The 17,943-nt window shown below is 37.7% G+C and overlaps 2 protein-coding genes across 4 annotated transcripts in view; one reads left to right on the top strand and one right to left on the bottom strand.

Moving 5' to 3' along the window:
- Positions 1 to 3,103: 3,103 nt before the first annotated feature.
- ubl7b (ubiquitin-like 7b (bone marrow stromal cell-derived)) lies at positions 3,104 to 6,445 on the bottom strand. 2 transcript variants are annotated; one of them, XM_056766227.1, is made up of 11 exons: positions 6,383 to 6,445; positions 5,957 to 6,134; positions 5,759 to 5,878; positions 5,584 to 5,666; positions 5,335 to 5,419; positions 5,197 to 5,254; positions 4,967 to 5,100; positions 4,380 to 4,429; positions 3,736 to 3,912; positions 3,511 to 3,621; positions 3,104 to 3,398 (listed from the first exon to the last, which is right to left on the bottom strand). In XM_056766227.1, exons 1-11 carry the CDS (start codon positions 6,386 to 6,388, stop codon positions 3,258 to 3,260), a joined length of 1,143 nt encoding a protein of 380 aa, XP_056622205.1. In that variant the 5' UTR covers positions 6,389 to 6,445; the 3' UTR covers positions 3,104 to 3,257. The 2 variants fall into 2 exon arrangements, with proteins under 2 accessions (XP_056622205.1, XP_056622206.1); XM_056766228.1 differs by having other exon boundaries at positions 5,957 to 6,151.
- A 655-nt stretch (positions 6,446 to 7,100) lies between these two features.
- The window catches only part of cd276 (CD276 molecule), a 78,110-nt gene continuing 67,267 nt past the window's right edge, over positions 7,101 to 17,943 (top strand). Inside the window, exons 1-2 of one of the 2 annotated variants that reach the window (XM_056766987.1) lie at positions 7,101 to 7,458; positions 12,187 to 12,311. In XM_056766987.1, coding sequence (XP_056622965.1) covers positions 12,266 to 12,311 — 46 coding nt within the window. In that variant the 5' untranslated portion in view covers positions 7,101 to 7,458; positions 12,187 to 12,265. The remainder of the gene's footprint in view (positions 7,459 to 12,186; positions 12,312 to 17,943) is intronic. The other variant, XM_056766986.1, reaches the window with a different exon arrangement.

The raw sequence follows: 17,943 nt of genomic DNA on the forward strand, positions 1-17,943 counted from the left end.
ATTAGCACACACTCTGGCCTATTGCTGTAGACAAAAGGAGCAGCAGTTCCTCCTCGAGACACTGAGCATCAGGATGGAAACAGAGCTGAAGTGGCCTGCTTAGACTTGTGCTTAGTTACATTAAGTGGCCTTGTGGACAGCCTGTGGTCAAGTGAAGAGGAAACTGGCCACTATATATATATATATATATAATATGAGCTTCTCCTGCCCAGCAAACCCTGGTTAAGGATTCGTCCTTCATCAACACACGTAATCCAGGTTACTCAACAGAGAGGGCAGCATGTCTCTGTACTGTAAATGATAAAACAAATTATTTGTTTGAGGTTCTGGAGCATCATACATTATTGTTTCGTTTGTAAACACACATATTCATGATTATAGATATTGGATGAGTTGTGTCTGATGTTCAGCACAAACACCATTATTATGTCATGCATTCATTATACGGTCTGATTATCTGCCTGTCAAGTGTTTTTGTTGTTGTTGCAAGTAACTCATATCTTCTTTTCCGTATCTTGGTGTACCAGATAGCACAGCTACATCTGTAAGATATCTGCTAAAGGACACAAACGTCATAGAAAAGCAGTTTTACATTCATTAAAAATCATTAATATCTTACACACATTTTCTACTTCTTCGAGAGTAGATGAGCAAATATAAAAATACATCATGTAAATGTAAGTGCAGACAATATTCTTTTTTTTTTGTTAATTTCACAGTGATGTTAAAACTCACTTGGGTGGATATTATTAAACATTTTGGCATTCAAGACACTTCGGATTTGGGATCCTTTCCACCTCATCCCAGAAATAAATTCTGGAATAGCACCCTTTTAGTAAGCTATAATCTACGGCTATCTGTGCATTAAAGAATTTAAATGCACAACATGGAGACTCCGCGAAGTGCATTAGGTGGGATAACATGCTGACTTCTTTATACTGTTGAACATGCTGGCGTTGCATGCTTAACATGGTCAACTTGTTAAAAAAACGAGTTAGACGTACGATACAGTATTTCCGTGCTTGATACACTCCCTCAGCACAACTTGTTCCAGAAAGCTTTTTATAAGTCTGGATCCCTGTTTCATAACAGCTGTTATTGATGTTTACAATAAATTTTTTGATCGGAAATTAGTTCATTTCAAAGATTTCATTTTATTAAAAGTCGATTACCATTCAGCAGTGTTCCAGGTTTTAAATGACAGTTGTCATAAAAAGCACTGAATCGTTTTGCTGTTAGAATAGAATCGCTTTGTTTTATTGTCATTGAAGTCTGATCAAGCTACAAGATTCTTAGTGCGCCTTTCACAAATCTTAAAAGCCACAAAAAAGCAGTAATAAGAGGCAAAAAAAGAGGCAGAGCAGCATATTTGGCTAATAGAATTGACTAGAAAATAAAGACATCAGGAAGATCTTGCAAGGAGATCTAAAAATACAACAGAGCACAGCTGTATACATAGACATCACTAAAAATAGTTCACTACTAGTGAAGCAGACATCTTGGGATTGATCAAACTGACTGGAACTACCCGTGAGTTAAACCTTTTTAATCAGAATTGAGAATTAAAATAAATCACGGTATAAATGTTAGTAAATACTCGTGACGTTTTAATGCTATCGTTAGTAACAGTATTTTAATGTTACTAAATCCAAATGTTACTTCCCAGATAGTACTACATGGGGTACCTATGCAAGACGTCTGCTAAAGATCTAGAGATCTGGAATACATCAAATGTCTAAACATCTAATTAACGTCTTCCAAAAGTCATTTTTATATATATTATAAATCATAAACACCTTAAAGACATCAAGATGTCTATATGACATCTGACTGGAAACTTCTCAAATACACATTATAAACGTCAATCAAAAAATTGGTCTTGAATATAATGCAGACATCAAGACATATTCCACATGCACTGTATGTTTGCTATAAGAGCTCCGGGTTTGTGGAGATAAACACTTACATTTCTGCATTTATCAGACGCTTTTATCCAAAGCGACTTACATTGGATTGTACTACATTTGTTTCTGACTATGTGCAATCCCCTGGGATCAAACCCATTAGCTTGTCGTTGTTAGCACCATGGTCTAACCACTGAGCCACAGGAAAGCTAGAAATAAAAACATCTCAAATATGAGATGAACGGAGCATCAGATAACGTGAGGCAGGATTTGACTAAATTTTTTTTTAGTAATTCTTAAATCTTACACCAAAGTCTTCTCAATGAAACAATGTCCACGCCTAATTTAAATTCAAGCTTTGTGGCTTTGGTTTTGTCTGGTTTGTTTACAGTTGCATACGATGTACACAAAGTTTCAGGAAATTGCATGCAGGTGTGGGTATGCAGGTCCAGAATGGAGGCGGGCAGCTGTGTTTAAGGACCCGGCCAGCACAAAAGGTGACATCTGATTTACAAACAGCGTTATAAAATTGAGGAAGGTAATAAGAGGCTGTTGTGGAGGATTTAGAAAGGAGTCGAGAGAAATGGAAGAACAGCATTTGTCTCTCTCAGCTGCCTCTAACAAAGCCCTTAACGACTCAACAGATTTATTGTGAGCCTTTGTCAGGTTGACAATAAGATAAGAGCAATGCTTCCAGCTAAAAGCCACTTTCATACAGGACAGTCCTGTTCAAGTGCAACAGTCCAAGAGAAGCAGGGTGTTACCTTTGTTCCTGCTGAGATGGGCTTTTCAAATGTACAAAATGTTGAGAATATTTCTGGTTGTGTTATATTTTACATTTATTTTAAACTATTTTTTTTTAATATTTAATCTCAGTTTAACATCTGGCTTTGTCTGTGTACTAATTGTAACTTTTTGAATTTGTTTTACAGTTTTTCAGAGAAATGTAACCATGGAGTTTTATCCGAAAGCAAAACATATATATATATATATAAGTGAAATCAATAAAGATGGCCCACTTTCTGATGTAGATATTGTTTCTATGACAAGTGTAATGCCCAATATCAAATCCATTAAGTGTTCGCATACCACCACCTTGTGGTAAACTGCTAAAATTACAAGTAAACCCCTAACAAAATCAGTAATTCTTTTATCTACCTTAACGCAAAAAATAAATGATCCTTGAAATATTTCACAGCAAGGTTTAATCATTGAATCCAATCATTGAGTTTATTTGAGTAAAGAGTAAAAACAAGGCAGCCCTTTGTGTAAGGCAACAGTAAATGTTTAACAGTCAACTGCTGGCCTTGGTCCTTCTACAGTTTTTCAAGGCTTAGTCCAATCTTTCTCAAACTAGAATCTGCCTCCACCAGCAAATATGAGCTCCAGAGCTGCCTGCAAATTGCCATTTGTGGCTGCTAACGCACGCAGGGCAAGTTCCTCATCCTGGATCCCCATATCCCTCAACTGTTGCATCTGAGACTGCCAGCGCCCCTAAAACACAACCAGCAGGAAAAAATCTTTATTTTGAAAACATAACGGTAAATTGATTCATTGTATCATTAAGTTCAAACATCAAAGGCCTGTGTGTTTCTTTGCAAGTTACCTGTGGTGAGCTCACGCCAGAGGCCTGTAGAGCTTGCTGCAGTGCCTGACTGAGCAGATTGCTTGTGACGGGAGGCCCTGACGGTACTGATGGCCCAGTGGAGGACATTTCCTACATGATACAGGTAAGTATTCCAAGACACATTATTATTATTTTTTGATCTGACCTTGATGTTCTTATTGAGACATAATGATTAACAGGCGTGCGTGTTTGAAAGTGTGTCACCTGGGCACCAAGTGTGGGTGGGATTCCACTGCTCTCTGGTGTGCTTGCTAAAGCCAATGCGGATGCCAGCTCGCTCTGGGTGATGGGGCGGGGTCCCATGGCTCCATTGTGACCCAGTGACATCGGTCGGGACCCTGTAGATGGCCTATGGGCTCTTGATGAGCCAGCTCTGTTTCCCTGAATTAAGGAAATATATATAATTGAATTAGGGCTGCTCGATTATGACAAAACATGATCACGATTATTTTGACCAACATTGATATCCAGATTATTTATAATACGATTACTCACTAACTTGCGGAAAAAACGAAAAACTTGGCTTTTAAACTGTAAAATAAATGTAAAGAAATAGCACAGCTGAACCACTGTAAAGGAAAGGTGTGAGCTGTGGATTTAAATCACAAGAAAATAGAGGATCCTTGCAAAATAGAATGCGGCACAAAAATCGTTTTAAATCGATTATTTTGTTGAGGCCAAAATTGACAATTGCGATTCATTTTCGATTAATTGCATAACACGAAGAGATTAATAATTGCCAGATAGTTATGGCAACAATGGCACTACTGCTGTGTTTGTGGTATTAGGATTTTAACACACTGTTTGTCTGTGACATGACAGGTGGACTTAACATTAGACAAACTTACAGATTGGAAGTCTTCATCATCATCAGACATTCCCTCAAAGAGAAAACCCCCTGTCACATGATCAAGACACAAAACCTTTATTATAGCATCATATGACTGCATGTGGAGGGTCACGACACTTCTGTATTAGGTACTTACATAACGGCAGTTACACAAAAATAAACATAAGTCTATTTTATCTTTACACAGGATATGAAAGTTATTATTGATCATCTAAGCATAAAACCCCTTATATATTTGACACAGAATTAAGTAAAACCTAGTTAAAATACAGAGTTTTAAAATAGATTTTCTCCTCTTAACAGACCTTTCACTTGTTTTTTTTAAGGCTTGTTATGATTTCAGTCCTTTCTGAGAATGGCATAAGGAAAAAAAAGCCAGTTTAATATAATATTTTACACTGACAGAATCTGATTGTTAAAGGTCCAGACTCTTAAACCATTTGTTTAACGCTTTCATACTTCCTAACTTCCTGTTTGAGTGGAAATGATGTCATTGGATCAAACAAAGCTGTGGATTTCAAGGCACCTCATCGAGTTTTCTGGAAAGTATCGAATTGAATATTGTGAAATGTTTGTTGGGTGTACCTGGCATTTCACTGTAAGAACTAGCTGTAGCGTTACGGGATGAGCTGGCGCTGGATTGGCTGGACATGCTGCTTGTTACAGAGTGCAGGACCAAGATGATAGCATTGACCAATGCTGGGTGAGAACCGATTAACCTGCAAGTCCATAAAAATCAAGTTAAAAGTAGACACTTACAGCTCACAGTAACTTCTGTTACAAGAAAAGTGAAATGTTGATTTTCGAAGACTCGCCTGTCTAGAAGGTTTGGGTCTGTAAACTGTATGAACAGGTCTTTATCCTGAAGCACACCTGTGATGGAAAGAACTATTGAGAACGCATTTCTCATCTCCCAGGGGTCGGATCTTCTAAGATTTTTTATATAAACTCACCTAATGCAACAGGGTCTGAACTGAGTCCCGGTGAGGCCACTATAATCTGGTCCAAAGACTCTTTGTTTCTAAGCATCTTAAACACCTGAAATAAAACAGCCGTAATTCAACTGCGTCATCTTAAATCGCTTAACGTGTCATTTTCTGCTTTACAGAAAAAATACTACTGGTTTGGAAACACAAGAGGGAGAGTAAAACAGCTTTTTAGGTGAACTATTACTTAAAAGATAGAATATCAGACTACTGTACCGCATCTCTGTAAACTGCACTCGAGTGCAACGCTGCCTGCAGGATCCTGAATTCTCTCGCGGCCGCAGATCTGTTCACTGGCTCTGCATGAGATCAGGAGAAATATTTCAATTTACACCAAATTTTTCCCTTTGCAGATAACAAACCAAGTCTTGTTGTTAAGATAGTTACATACCAGGCTTGACCTCAGGTTCCGGCCACATCTTTTTAATTACATGTAATGTTGATCCACACTTTATTCCATAGAAGTCTAACGGAAGTTCATCTTTGAGCAGGCAGCCACAATGCACAAATTCTGCAACAGTCGTAAGCAGATGGTGATGCGATGTAGATAAACAATAATGTTCCTGTGGACTGAATGTATTGTACAAACCTATGAGCTCAGGGTCAGGCAGTGAGTCTGGTAACTGTGCTGAGATCAGCTGTTTGAGTGATGACACCAGGTATTTGCTTGGATGGACGTCTCCAGGTTCAGTGTCTGGAAACTGGAACACTGACTTTGGTTTGTCGCACGGTTTCAGTGAGAGATGCCATGCTGAACTCTCCATTTCCTTAAAGAGAGTGAAGACTGAAAAGTTTGTTTCTGGTGATTTAAAGCCAGGCTCGGATGAGGCTATCGACTCAATTGCTCTCACTTTCTGTTCAACATTAAATTCTGCATTTGTAGGATCATACCGTTTGAATGTTGTCTGTACGTTAGTTATTTCGGGATATACTGAGCGATCATTGATCTCAGACACAATAGATTTATCCTTATGACAGCGATATTTAATATGAGGCAATTAAACAAATAGCTTACCAGCATAAATGTGTTGGGATCGCAATAAGTGAGACAGCGCTTTGTCAACAACCGATGGCCGGATGTGACGTCATATAAGAGTCGTTCTTCCGTAGTTTGGACAGAGAAAATATATAACGTAATAATGATGTAAAATAATGCTATTTCTTATATTTAAAAACAAGTTATGTTTTTTTTGTGTTCGTGCGTAACTTTAATTTTAGTCGTAATTCTGGTCGTGATCTTTGTAGTGCTCTTGAGATCAAATAATGTAATTTAAGTTCTTACTTAATACGTTTTATTAAATGAGCCCTGCGTGTAAATAAAATATATGTTAAATTATGTAAAAATAGTTAAAATAATGGTTGGGAAAAATACAACATACTAGAAGGGTGCACATTCGTATGCTTTGGTGAAGTATCGCAACATTAAAAATTACAACGTGATTGTCATTTTTTCTGCACATTTGTTTCTGTGTTTGTTCGTTTCATTTATTTTGTTAAATGTTGTGACCGATCTGCTTTATTAAATTGTACAACAGTGTTTAAACCATAAACTGGTTTAAATCTGTGACTCGACTCCCCCCAGTGGCTTTCTGTGGTACTGATTGCTTTATTAGTCAGGGGTGCTCGCTCCCACAAGTAATGCGTTTTTGTAGCAGCTTCAGTAACTTCAAGAAATAAGAAACATGAAAGAGAGTTAGAAAGATCGGTTGCAAAGAAAAGACAATTACAGAATAGTTTGCAATAAATAATATGCATGCGTACTACCATTTCCTTAGGATGTAACTTAAGTCTTGTGAGGTAAAGCTTTTGGTTCAGTAAATGGTTAATAACCAGAACCGCTGGTGTGACGTCATCAGTCTGGACGGATCGCAAGAATGATCTAGGAGTGGTTTCACTTTCCGACCATTTTAACATAACGGTTTTATCATTTACCTTTACAAACAAACTCCGCATCTTCAGATATATAGACGCAGTTAAGGAATGACAGAATATAAAGTTTCTTGCGTTTCTTACCGGATCTTCTGATAGTCCTTTCACAGCTGCTGGATGGCCGGTGCTTTGTCTTTAGTCTAACTTCTCATTGCTGGAATGGTAAGTTCATTAAAACGTGTCTTTTAAAAGGAATCGCTGCGTTCATGCTCGAGTTTGGGAGAAAATAAGATCCGTTGACGTTATATCGGCCGAATGGTTACAGTTGAATCAACGAAATGAATCAATGAAGTAACGTTACCGACGTGTTTTTAAACTGCTACAGGTTATATGATGAGAAAAGGGCTTGAAGTTCGATTTAAACTAGACTGTAAGCAAACACAGAGTCTGTTCTTCCTTTTTTGGAGATTTTTGTAGGAGGTCATGCAGCCTGCATTGAAACAATATATCGAGGACGTGAATGAATGAGGCAAAAGTGTTGATAACATCTAAATAAATCTGCCACATACTTCTGCGTGTAATGAAAATAAAATGTTTGTACACGAATTCAAAAGATGATTAAAAAAAATGTCTATTTGTGGTTAAAGATCCTCCTCCAATCTTTCATAAAATCCCCAAATGAGTCATGTTATTTCATCTGGGTATGCTGTTTTGTTTAAGGTGTCTGATGTGCTTTGTCACCACTGCCCCAAGGCACCAGCACCACACCCCTGCTTCACCCTGATGACTTGAACGGAGGGTCTGGATTAGTGCTCTCCCTTATTATCTCCCAACTTTATTCTTCCACCATAAACAAATGATCTCAAAATCAAACAAATCAATCAATAAATGAATACATACATAATTAAAACCTATTATAATCATCTGTTAAAAAACTTTAATACATCTGTAACACATTAGATCATGCTGGGCAGTTTTATTAGGCAGGATCTAGACAAACTCTTAATCTTCGAAGACTGTGTGTGTTCCCCCTTCGAATACTGTGAAAACCCCCAAAATCCTCTTTGAACTCCACCAGCACCTGAACTTTCTTTTTTTACCCCCAACAGATGGTTTCAAACTGGGCTTTTGCTTGGTCTGTTGTGTGCGTGTGTGTGTCTGTGGGTTGTTTTAATGACCTTTATAACTTAATTAAAGGGTTCGTTTTTACCCAAAAATATATGTTATCATTTACTCACCCTCAAGTTGTTCCAAACCTGTATACATTTTTTGTTCTGCTAAATTTGGAAGAATGTCTGTAAACAAACAGATCTCATCCCCCATTTGTTGCCATAGTAGGGAAAGAAATACTATGGGAGTCAATGGGAGATTGAGATCTGTTTGTTTACACACATTCTTCCAAACATCCTGTATAAAGAAATGTATAAAGGTTTGATACAACTTGAGGAGGAGTAATATTTGGGTGAACTATCCCTTTAAGGAAATGCAAAAATAAATAGTAACTGTTAATACAGAATTCATTGACATTGCTTATTTTGTCATTATTGTGTTTCTGTTTCTACATTCTAAAAAGTAAAATATTTCTAAACTACCAGGTGGCTAGATGATTGGCTCTTTCCTCAAAGTATTGATTAATAATAAAGAACGAGGAAACCCGCTATTTTCACAGTAGTAAAGATAAACATGCTTGTATAAACCTGAGCCTTTAACGTCAAACATTTATTGAATGAATGTCTTACTGAGCATGAAAGTGTTAATGAGCCATGGCAGACATTACATTACAGTTATTATTCTAGAAAAAGCATTACATGTTAAAAGCTTTTGATTTATTTTCAAAAAGGGTGTTGAGATCATGTTGATTGTTTTTAAATCATATGTTCAACAGATTGAGCGGTTAATTGTTTGAGTCTAATATAAAATATTGTATACAAATGGAGCAGATATAAAGTCGGTCATTCTGTCTGGCGCTTTCTATTGTAATAGCGATACAGTGAAGAAGACTGCAGGCCGACAAAAACTGTCTTTATCAGACGAAGTTATGAAATAATAGAGAAGGAGAACTGAGAAAGTGTAGAAAGAAGTTTGAAAAAGATTTGAAGCCTTAAGTGCTTTTTAGACCTCAGAGTGTTTTGAGTTCATACAAACACAATAGAAGAGTCGAGATTGATCTAATGGATGTGAGAAGAATCAAAAGCATTTTGCCAAGCCTGACAATTCGTTTTCACTTTGTTTCACACAATGAAAAGATGCAATAAAAAGCTTTTTATTTAGCTGTTTATGTCTGTCAAATAAAATGTGTTTGTCTCTTATTGGTATTGATTTGATTTGTTGCCAGTTTGCGGCTGCTGTTGGAAAGCTAGAGAGTAGGCTAATAGTCATGCTTGCGGACACCGTGTTTTTTGCTGAGTGTGGGGTTAGGCCACTGAAAGTGGTTTGATATGACCATTGCAGGGCTGACACAGCCTCTGACTCATATTACACATTGAGCTAAGATGATGTACTGGAAAGAGAATAGTCACAGTTCCAAGTCTATATGACCTGCTCATATTGACTTCCTCCTGATCAGTTCCTTGATTCACCTGCGGATGTCGCTGAATATAGGGGCGGAAATACCCTTTAATGTTTAATCTAAGGAAGTATGGGTGTTATTGTGGATCATAAGCTTAGTTCTTGACCATTTTTTAAAAACATATTAAGGGAAGGGAGGAAGTACGGGTGGACACAGCAGACAGCGGGAGTAGATTCAGCTGTTTTTGTCTGTCATAGCCATACTGGCTCAGTGAACGTTGGGCGAGACTGTTTGTCCAACCAAGGAAAAATGTGGTTAGGAAACTTGTTTTTTCCAATTGGATTTTGGACAGTGGAGCTGGAATTCAGCTTTCCTGTAGCTCAGTGGTAAGAGCATTGCGTTAACAACGCGGTTCAATCCCAGGGGATTGTAAATACCTATGTAAAATGTATAGGATAAAGCAATGTAAGTCGCTTTGGATATAAGCGTCTGCCAAATGTCTAAATGTAAATGAAATTACACACCAAGCTTTAAAGGGTTTTGAATTTTTCTAAAACAAAACAAAAAAAAAAGGAAATAAGCAAAGAATGTTGAAATTTTGACCAGGTGGCAGGATGCCCTCGACCTTCAAAAGGGAAAAAGGACATCCTGGTGAGCAATGAGCAAAAAGTTTGAGCCACAGTCTTTTGCGTTTCGGTACGTTTGTGAATGTTCTTTATTGGTTTATTGAGTGCGTTAGAAAAAGATGCATGTTCGTCCTTCTTTTTTATATTCGGATGTGTGTTTCAGCACGCAGAGCAGGAGAATCAGGTGACAGCGCCGTCTCGCCAAAGCATATGAAAATTCTCAGTGTGTAAGCTGAGCCACTCACACAGTTGGGCCGAGAGAAGAATAGGAAAGAAAAGTTTTTTTTTTTGCAGAATGTGAAAGTTCCCTCTTTTTAGACTAACAGTCTGTGAAATGGTATAGACAACATCAGATGGAGTAGTTCAACGCTGGTCCAGAACATAAATGTTTGAACAAAATACAACCGACAGAACATTTATAACTGAACCAAATTGTTCAATGAATTGTCATTTCAAACCTTTTTACATTTTTTTCTTCGGCAGAACACAAAATAAGTTCTTTGGAAGAATGTTGGTTACCGAACAGCACTGGTTCATTGTATATTGTATAGACACAAAACCAATGCAAGTAAATGGGGGCCAGTTAACAAAATATCTTCTTTTGTGTTTTGCGGAAGGAAGGAAGTCGCGCAGGTTTGTCATGACAAGAGGGTGAGTAAACAATGACAGAACTATCACTTTAAGATTCAATTATGTGTCAGATTAAAAATAATAATAATACAAATGAACCCGGAAGTGCCTCTGGACCAATGTTTACATCTTCTGAATTGCTTTAGTGTGTTAAACATAGAAAACACACATTTAAGTGTAAGGCCTGAAACAAGCTTGACACTGGTGATAGCTTTTGGAGAAGCTGCTTGACCCATGAAATGTTCAGATTAAAGGAAATCTTTCCCAAAACTGAAAATTCTCTCGATTTCTTCAGCAGAAAACAACTATGACCTGCACCTATATGAAAATATCTGTCAGATAAATTCCATTGGTTCTCATGATATCTCATCAAGAAAAATCAAATAAATATGTGAGATATAAATATTCGAGTAGCAAGAGATTTGAAATGGTCAAGTATGAATATGATGCTTTATTTGAATGTATACTTATGCTTGCTTTGGTTTCAGGTTCCCTTGATATAAGTCATATAAACATTAATCATATCTCACACACATTTATCATTTCGCTTCAGAAGACGTGCTTCTTGGAGTTTAAAGATTTCGAGACCTAGGATCATTTCGGATAATGTAACAACAAAAACGCTGGTTGAACTCTGGTCCAGAAGAACTCTGTTTCATTTTTGAACACTACACAAACGTTGTAACAAAATACAACCAACAGAATATTTATGACCAAAATTCTAAACAAATAACTTTAAAATGTAATTGTATATGTAAGAAAATCCATTAAGTGAGGAAGATATCGATTCAATTATGGATTCAGTAAGAAACGGTGTTCATCTTATTAAAGGAAGTTTATAATGTGGGAGGGTAAATTATGAGAGAATTTTAATTTTGAATGAACTATTTCTATAAGTTACTCAAAGTACCTGGTGGGGATGCCTGAGCACCATATGGGCCGACATTCAAAACACAACACATGCTGGTCAGTGGTCACTGATCATTTTTTCCATACGAATATATTTAATCTGCCTTTGAAATTCAGGGCCATTGGTGGTTTGTTTTAAGTTCAAAACTGATGGAACAGAAGATTTTTTTATTCTGCCTTATCTTACAATAAGCATGCTAAACACACATAAAACCAACTTTTTCACTCTGTCACTCATCTCCAGGTTAATCAGTCTCTTTCGGTTTTTCCCCGCAGTGCCGTGATTGAAGAATCTACCCCGCTGTTACTCTCGCACACTTTGTCGGATCGCACACGTGCTCATCTCACCCGCACCATGTTGGCCCTCCTGTGGTGCTCTCTGCTGGCTGTGAACGCTCTCGGTAGGTGATGTGTTCTCTAGCCTCCATGCTGATTAGCCAAAGATCACAACCTGTAAACTGGAAACGCACAAACAGTTACACGTTCAGATCACACTGACAGGTGGCCCCATACCCCTGTTAATCCTTCCAGAACAAACAAATACAGATAGAAATCAATAAATGAGGTTGGAGAGCTAAACTTTGGAAAAATTTCACCGCATTCAAATGCGTATCATTTTCAATAAAAACTAATTTGTCTCTCATTTACATAGAAAATATACATACGTAAATATGCATAAAGTATGAAAATAACGGTATTGATAATTACAATATAGGACAAATAAATTAAATAATAAATAGAAATATCTATATATTTATATACATATAGGCTACATGTGCTCTGTGGAAAGTTTCAGTTTCTTATAAAACTCGGTCTTTGTTAAATCTGCGGCATAAAGGGATTCTTGCGTGACTATAATAGAAATTAATTCAGAATGAGGCGTCCTAAAAGCAGTTAATATCGGTTTCTCTGCGTGTAAAAAATTTAAAACAACCCCTTTCTAGACCTTATAAAACACACACAGAATACGTTTCATTTACAACTGTGATAAAATGGAGAAGGTCAGGAGTATAATTGGAAAAGTTTCAAACTCTAATCGCTAAATTGTTTGGCTATTCCCCATAGTCTCGCAAACCTGAAGAGAAAATGAGAGAAAAATATATTTTTTTACCCAGACTATTATGGAAAGTCCAGTTTGTGCATGTGTTCACTTATGTTTGTGTGTGGATAAAACCCATGTTGGGGTGTGGTGACCTGAATTTTGGCCACAGTTGTGGCTCTGTTTTTATAGCCCTCAGTTTTGTCCTTAATATAGAAAAGGTCTCATTGTGCATTGTGCATGCAGTGTCCACTTAAAAGTCCAGTGTATGAAATGGCATCTAGTGGTGAGTTTGAGGAGTGCAACCAACGTCTGACTCCACCGCTCACCCTTCCTTTTACCCCTTAGATTCATCATATTTTTGCTCCTTTGCTGAAAGAAACAACGTATTTACGAAACATGCTTTGTAGAGCAGTTTGTCCGTTTAGGGCTACTGTAGAAATAACATGTTGAATTCCATGTAAGGGGACCGTCGTGTATATAGATGGAAATGGCTCATTCTGAGGTAATAAAAACATGATGTAAGGTCTTTATACATAGTTATATATATAGTTATGTATATTATATAGCATTTATGTCAAAAGAGAAACACTGGACTGAAAGGAATAAAAAGGTTTTCACACTACACTTAACACTGGCTGAACATCTTTTAAAGTCACGGGTGAACGTCTATAGTAATGTTTCACACATTTTTAATAGGAATTTATGCATTTAACTCTGGATTATGCTGGATGAACCCCACATTGCTGCGGCAACTCGGTGTAAAATAATTGCATTTGACAATGTAAGTTGTTTGGTAACCATTGAATGTGACAATTCATTTACCTGATTATGGATAATCATGCTTGAAAATCAAAACAAAATGCTTTAAAACTTTGAGAGACTGATCTACTGATCTATTTTCTTATCTTAAAGTTGACATATGCATGGAATTTATGAAAAGGCTTTGTTTATTTAGACCTAGTAACATAATTTGGTTGTTTTACACGTAAAGTCCATAGGTGGTGCTGTTCACTCGCTATCTTATTGACTTCTAGCATCTGTCAGGTTACAATTCTCATGCGCGAGTCACAAATGAGGCAAATGATTTGACATGCACTGAAGACAGGGAAAAGTGTAATTTCAACAAATTTCTATAACTGAGCTGATCTCATCTGTAGGAACCCTTGAGAAGGGAGACGTTGTAGTTGGGTGTACATGCGTGTAAATTACCCTCTCAGTTTTTCTTTCTCCCATCGACACACCTTTTCAAGGTCTGCTGACCACAAGCTCTTTTTCCCTCCTTGACGTTCTCAAGATCGATTGCGTTGAGAGAGACATTGTTTTCACTTCGTGGATTATCGCAGTGATCGTGTTTTAAAAATGGGAGTAAAGACCACAACCCTAAACGACAACAAAAGTTTGTGGGGGAGATTTTACAGGCTCTTGCATGTTCACAACAGGGTCACCTCCAGTTGTGGATGTTTGGGGGGAGAAAACATCAACCGCCCCCGAAGGCTTGATGGTTATTAAAACCGAGCGCATTACCCAGCATGTGGCGGCTGATTATATCAGCAGATTTTAGATGTAGGCAAGTTAAAATCGACACGAGAACTGATGTACTCAATGTGTCGAGATTGCAGTTTCACAGTGGGAAAGAGAGTAAACTGGATGAGCTGATGCTTTCTCGGTTCATCTCTCTTTCTCTGTGATTTTTGACTGCCTCCATCCATTTCTGTCTCTCATTGTCCCATTTTCATATGCAAGCATGTTTATTTGTATGATGTACATACTGAGCATCAGCCATCATCAATCACTCTCTCATGACATCCCCAGTCAACCACTAATCAGACCAAAAACACGTTAAATTGTGTTTCTTGTCAACAGAGATTTTCCCAAGCAGGCAGCAGTAATTCATGGCCCTCGGGTTGTGTTTTCCCTAAGGCTGTTGTCATTGCAAGGACATGATGTACTATCCCCAGCAGAGGCTGAGAGAATACAGTGATACACTCGCACGCAACCATGTAACTTCTCTTTGATAATTTAAGGCTCCAGGCAGGATCATCGGCCCCTCGCCCAGATTATCCAACCTGAAATGAAGACCATCCTTCATCCTGCGCATCTCTAAAGGGTTTAGTTTTCCAGATAACACCAACAGTTCATAACCTTGCTTCACTCATAACAAAGAAAGAATCACAGCACGGTTCGCTGCCTATTGTATTAACGTCTTTTTTCATGAGGTAATATTCTGTGGCTTTTATTTCAGGCTTTGTAATTGTAAGCAGGTCGTTTGAAGTAAAGCGGCTGTAACAAACGCGGTTTCTGCCAATCTCATATTAATCTTGGGTACCTATTGAGTAGTAGTGCATACTTCGTATCTTCAAAGAGTATTTAGTTTGATCACATTTATATAAGATATATGTACAGCTGTACGATTGTTTCCGAAACGAAACAGCGTGTGCGGGGGGGAGGGGAAGGCTGAACCAAAGCACGTGCGCACACGTTGCCAACAAAACACAGACATCAGATTCACTCACTGCATTCGGTTCATGTACGTCATGTTTAAGTGCTGGGACGGCTCCATATTTCAGTTTCAAACGATCTACAAATCCAGTGTTATATCCACCGTTTATATAACATTCATCACCCAAATGCAGTGAACAAACAAACACCTGAACTTCGGGAACGTATTCTCTCTCTCCTGCACACAAGTGACGTCTGCGTATGCTCCCTCACCTGCTTTCATTGCTGCCAAGTGCTTTTCCTGGAGAATTTTCAATTTGATATGTTCGAAAAAAACTTTCCGAAACCTGTAGGATCGCTGGGGGAGTGTATCGAGCAAAGAAATACTACGTAATACGCCCAACTCATTTTTCGACAAGTTGACCATGTTAAGCATGAGACGACAACACGTTTAACATTGTAAAGAAGTCAGATTGCACACCGTTGCACGGCCGCTTTAACGTCTCTCTGGTTTTTGCATTGTGTTGTATTACTCAAACAATCTGGTTAGTGAATAAGCTGTGACAGAGAAAAAGTAAAAATTATGCATTTAAATGTTTCGCAATGTTCTATCTGTTATATTGGTCTGAATAAGGGCACTTAAAGTACCTTCTTTTCTAAATCTCTCTTTTGTATTGATATTTTCAAAGCAACAAGATGAACAAACGTTACCGCGCATGCACCCTTTTGTGGCCCAAACGTAACTTCTTGTAAACACATCAATAAAGAATAGAGACCCTTTACATTATTTCTGATAGCAATCTAAAGAAATAACAGGTAAATGACATTAGCTAGCAAGTTAAAAATATGTCTAGCCGTAGAAGAACCGTTACTTGGCTTAACTTAAATGCCAAAGTTACAAAACACATTCAACAAATTGTTTATTTAAAAAAAGATATACAATTGAATTCAACAAATGTTTTATGTACTCCCATTTTTATACGATAAATTAAAATATTTATAAAGAGTACTATTACAATAAAAATAGTTATATTATTAGCCACTAGCCAGACCGAAAACAAACAGAAGTAATCTTCAGGCCAGGCGTGTGCGTCTGATGAAACCGTTTACACACATACATGTCTTTCGTTTTTTCACCCGTCACAGCTTCATCTACGTCAGCCTATTTACACCAGGAGGGAGAGAGCTGGATGTTTATGAAACGATATTAACACAGTGAATGTCATTATGTTTTGACAATATCGTCCTATCAGACCAATAAAGCCCTTTCAAACAGAACTTAATCTCAGCCGTGGACAGAAAGAGGAAAAGGAAGTTTCGAGAGAAAGATGGAATAGTGCGGGCATGTGACACAGAGAAATGTTATTATGTTTTGACAATGAACTGACATATCATGACCATAAATCTCATAGAAATGGAAATCAATCTCACATACACAGTGTGTAAAGGGGAGAGAAGCGCGAGAACAATAAGGGCAACCGGAAAGAGCGAGAGAGAGTGAGAGAGGGGTATAGAGAGAAATATGATTAGATCTTCTCTCTGTCAGTGCACTTATGTATGAATGTGTGGTCTGGTGTTACCCATGATGCATTGTGATGGTAATGTCATAGAGAGTCACAGAGGTAACCCTCTATCTCTCCTTCAGAGACCGATACGTGCTCTTGCAAATTACTTCTTTTGTATGCCGGTGACAGTGAGAATTGAAAATCCAACAGAGATTTAAAGCCCTCAGAGTTCATGTTTGAGGGTTATTCTCTGTTTTAGAGAAGCTTTATGGCGTCTATAAGTCTATAAGTCATGTGTCTATATGTTGACGTTGGGTGTCTATACTGCTTCTAGTGTTGTCCCAACAGAGCCCTATGGAAGTGCTGTACAAACCCCATACATTAAACATACATACAAGTATTGTACTATCATATTTACAGTATGTACAATTTATGTACAATCATCAGAATGTATGATTTTGTCACTTCAGAGCTGGATTGTGCTATAGACTCAAATATTGCAGCTTTTGGAAAATATATTTAACCAAAGCAATTGTATATTCAATTGTTTTTGTTTGACACGTCTCATTTTGCATGTAATTGACATATTATGGCCATGTAAAGCACCAACCGCATTCACTTCACACAATGTAAAAATCTAACTTGGTTGGACATTTAAAAAGTGTAATATTTACTTTACTGGTATCGTTTTTCTTCCCGCCACTAGGGGGTGATAATGTCTCACAAGTGCCGGCGCCCTGATATTTTGGCTCGCAGCAAACATCACAAACCTTATTCATTTCTGTTGCTGTATCATGAGTTTTTTGTTGACTTTATGAATCTGAGCAGAAAATAAACCTTTAAATTGTGTATGCCTGCAACGCCTGTCACGTCTGAGGCCGGTTTGTGTGAATAATTTGAGCGGTGGAGTTCAGAGCTGAACTGATGGTGGTCTGATAAACCTCCAGTCTCTTATCGAGCTCTTTAAAATGAACCTGCGTGTCTCTCCGCAGGTAGATATTGAGCGATGTTATTCGAAGCTTTGTCTGTTTGTAAGTGTGCGCATGT

The sequence above is a fragment of the Triplophysa dalaica genome, chromosome 14 (assembly GCF_015846415.1).
Source record: "Triplophysa dalaica isolate WHDGS20190420 chromosome 14, ASM1584641v1, whole genome shotgun sequence".
NCBI lineage: Eukaryota > Metazoa > Chordata > Actinopteri > Cypriniformes > Nemacheilidae > Triplophysa > Triplophysa dalaica.

What these genes read in the sequence shown, in the direction of transcription:
- ubl7b (XM_056766227.1), bottom strand. An exon ending in TTCTTACAGTGAAATGCCAG is followed by an intron (nt 4,430 to 4,966) that starts GTACACCCAACA and finishes ATCATGTGACAG; the next exon opens with GGGGTTTTCTCTTTGAGGGA. An exon ending in CTGGCGTGAGCTCACCACAG is followed by an intron (nt 3,399 to 3,510) that starts GTAACTTGCAAA and finishes GTTGTGTTTTAG; the next exon opens with GGGCGCTGGCAGTCTCAGAT.